Here is a 3338-nt window from a genome sequence, read left to right on the forward strand (position 1 = left end):
CACTCACCATATTTGTCCAGGAATAGAAAGCCCAGAGTGTCCCCAATGGTGATGAGGACTCCACCCCACAAGGGAACCCTGTAATCACACCAACACCATCACATGCACCGTCTCACACACACACAGTCACCGTCACACACACAGACATCATCACACGCACCGTCTCACACACACAGACCGTCTCACACACAGAGACACCATCACACACCATCACATGCACCATCTCACACACACAGTCACCGTCACACACACAGACATCATCACACGCACAGACACCATCACACACACAGACATCATCACACGCACCGTCTCACACACAGAGACACCATCACACACCATCACATGCACCGTCTCACACACACAGACACCGTCACACACACAGACATCATCACACACACAGACACCATCACACACACAGACACCGTCACACACACAGACAGCGTCACACACACACAGATACCAACACACAGAAACCTGACACAGCGACTGTCACACACATAGAGACCGTCACACACAGACACCGTCACACACACAGAGACACCATCACACAGAAACCTGACACAGCGACTGTCACACACATAGAGACCGTCACACAGAAAGAGACACAGTAAACTTCCCTCTACACTGTGCAACCACATTCTAACGTTCCTGTTAGATTAGGGGTTGGGGAGGGGTGTGTGGGGGGGGGTGTGGGGGGAGATGAGAGGCAGGTGTCTTACCATTGGTTGCTCAGCAGATTGATGGCGATGGCTGTGCCGATCACCTCCTGCATGTCCGAGCCTATGATGGCGATCTCCATCAGCATCCACAGCAACAACCGCGGCACCTGCCAACCAAAAGCTTAGCTCTGCTCACTGCCTTCCTCCCTGCGTCCCTCCCTGCGTCCCTCCCCGCGTCCCTCCCCGCGTGTCTCCCTCCCTCTCTCCCCGCATGTCTCCCGTCAACACACATTACAATGGAACTCATAGAGAAATCCCGACATATTCGCCCCCTTGTGTCCGTGCTTTGTGCTCCCAAGGCCCTGGTTGGATGGTGAGGGAATAGGACCTGAGCTGGGGGTTGGGATCAGGAGGGGTGGAGGACAGGTGGGGTGAGGGTGGTGGGTGACCCGAAGCGCGGTCAAAGAGGAAGGTCTTAAGACGAGCCTTGAAGGAGTCGCGGGAGAGTGCGAGGCGGAGGGGCGATGGGATGGGATGGAGTTCCACAGTGTGGGGGCAGAGAGGCTGAACCAATGGTAGAGAGTGTGAGAGAGAGTGAGTGAGAGAGAGTGAGATAGAGAGAAAGTGGCAGTGTGGTGCTCACCTTGCTGTAGTACAGGTAACACACCTCAGCCAGGTGTAGGCCGGTTACCACCCCCAGCCGAGCCGACAGTCTCTGTAACAACAGTCCCAGGACCGTAGACCAGAGCAGAACCCACAGCAGCTGTGGGCAGAGAGAGGGTGTTACACACACACAGACACGAGCGCACGCACACGCACACACAGAGCAGCTATGGGGAGAGAGAGTGGGCCACTCTGGGTAACACATAATAACTCTTATAGGCTACACTTCTCACAGTTGGTCCAACTGGCGGCCCGCGGGCCAGATGCGGCCCACCTTCTGATTTAATTCCCCCCTCTCTCCGTGTCCCCCCTCCCCATCCGCCCCACCCACTCCCTCCATAACCCGTCAATGTTATGTTATGTTTCTGGCAGGGATCCACCATCCCGAACCACACCCACCATCCCGACCCACACCCACCATCCCGACCCACACCCACCATCCCGAACCACACCCACCATCCCGACCCACACCTACAATCCAGAACCACACCCAGGACCTGAGAGGGAGGCTGCGCCCTGTGGGTGGGGGGAAGTTGGGGACCACACCCTCACCTGGTAGCCGGCTGCAGCTCCTGACTGCAGGTCTGCCTCGATGTTCCCGGGATCCAGGTACGCAATACTCATCAGGAATCCCGGGCCTGTGAACAACCATAGCTTCCTGAAGCTGAACCCCGGCTGTGAGAACATCATCAACACCAACACCATCAACAACAACAACAACTACTCACGTTTACATTATAAATTTATCAACCGACCAACACACTTATCAATGGGCCGATCAATCAGCCAACCATCTGATCACATACCACTCCCGCCTTTAGGATGATGACTTTCTCCTCCTGTCCCTGGTCGGGGCCGAGGCCATCTGTCTGATCGGAAACGGCAGTGTCTGGAAGGGAATAAACAAGTTGTCAGTTCTGGAAGTCTGTCACACTCACATCCTCACACTCATATTGTAGGTAGAGAGAAACACACACTGACACGCACACCATCACAGATTCACACAGACAGACACACACTCACGCACACACACTGTCACCAGATAGACACACACACACACCCTCCCACACAGACAGACAGACACACACACTCCCACACAGACAGACAGACAGACACACACACACTCCCAGACAGACAGACACACACACTCCCACACAGACAGACAGACACACACACTCCCACACAGACAGACAGACACACACACACTCCCACACAGACAGACAGACACACACACACACTCCCACACACACACACACTCCCACACAGACACACACACGCACACACACAAGTATAAAGTTGTGTTGACCTGTGCTGTGTTGCGGGGAGGAGTCCATGCTAAGGTGTGACTTGGTGCGAGTGTGGACGGGGTCGGTGGGCAATCAGTTCCTCTCATGGACACCGCACCTGATAACTCTCTCAGATCTGCACAAACCTGTCTCCAGCGCAGAGCCCGAGCCAAGCCGCTGCGCCGGGAGTTGGCAGTTACAGCTTCTCTCACTCAACTGCGAAGTGAAACTAGTGAGCTCACATGGAGGAAGCTGGTGTGACTGGAAGAGGCTTTGTGTTGCTGACATGGTTTGTGGTGTATCCGGCCCTGGAGAGGCCAACGAGGTTATCGTGGTGAAGCTCGTGGCATTTTCCCACCTCTGGTTATTAATTATAAATAACAATACAGCAATAATCCTTGCATTCGATGCAGCGCCTGGTCAGGTCTTCGAGACGTCTCAAAGCACGGAATACGCTGTAAAGTGTAGTGACTGTGTGTTTTGTGGGTGAAACGCGGCACCCAATTGCGCACAGCGGTGTCTCACAAACAGTCGTGGATTGAGTGACCACATTTTGATTATTTATTTGAAGGGATTATTACCCCCGGAAAGTGATCCCCCAATCGACTGACAAGCGGGTTCCTACTGACTGCTGTGGTGCGGGCGGCCCGGAGTGCTTTGGAGCAAGTTGTTGTTGTTGACCTTGCCCCCCCCACCCCCTCTCTCTCTCTCCCCCCTCTTTCAAGTCCTG

General features: G+C 54.6%; 1 protein-coding gene across 1 annotated transcript; it reads right to left on the bottom strand.

The window, feature by feature from the left end:
• Positions 1-7: 7 nt before the first annotated feature.
• On the bottom strand, positions 8-2812 carry LOC103173058 (natural resistance-associated macrophage protein 1; the record flags this gene model as incomplete). Its single annotated transcript, XM_042336037.1, has 6 exons — positions 2629-2812; positions 2129-2211; positions 1875-1997; positions 1303-1422; positions 720-826; positions 8-78 (listed from the first exon to the last, which is right to left on the bottom strand). Coding segments are annotated over exons 1-6 (532 nt in total), but the record flags the coding sequence as incomplete, so codon positions are not given.
• Between the last annotated feature and the right edge of the window lie 526 nt (positions 2813-3338).

This window comes from Callorhinchus milii, unplaced genomic scaffold (assembly GCF_018977255.1).
Source record: "Callorhinchus milii isolate IMCB2004 unplaced genomic scaffold, IMCB_Cmil_1.0 Scaffold6, whole genome shotgun sequence".
Taxonomy (NCBI): Eukaryota; Metazoa; Chordata; class Chondrichthyes; order Chimaeriformes; family Callorhinchidae; genus Callorhinchus; species Callorhinchus milii.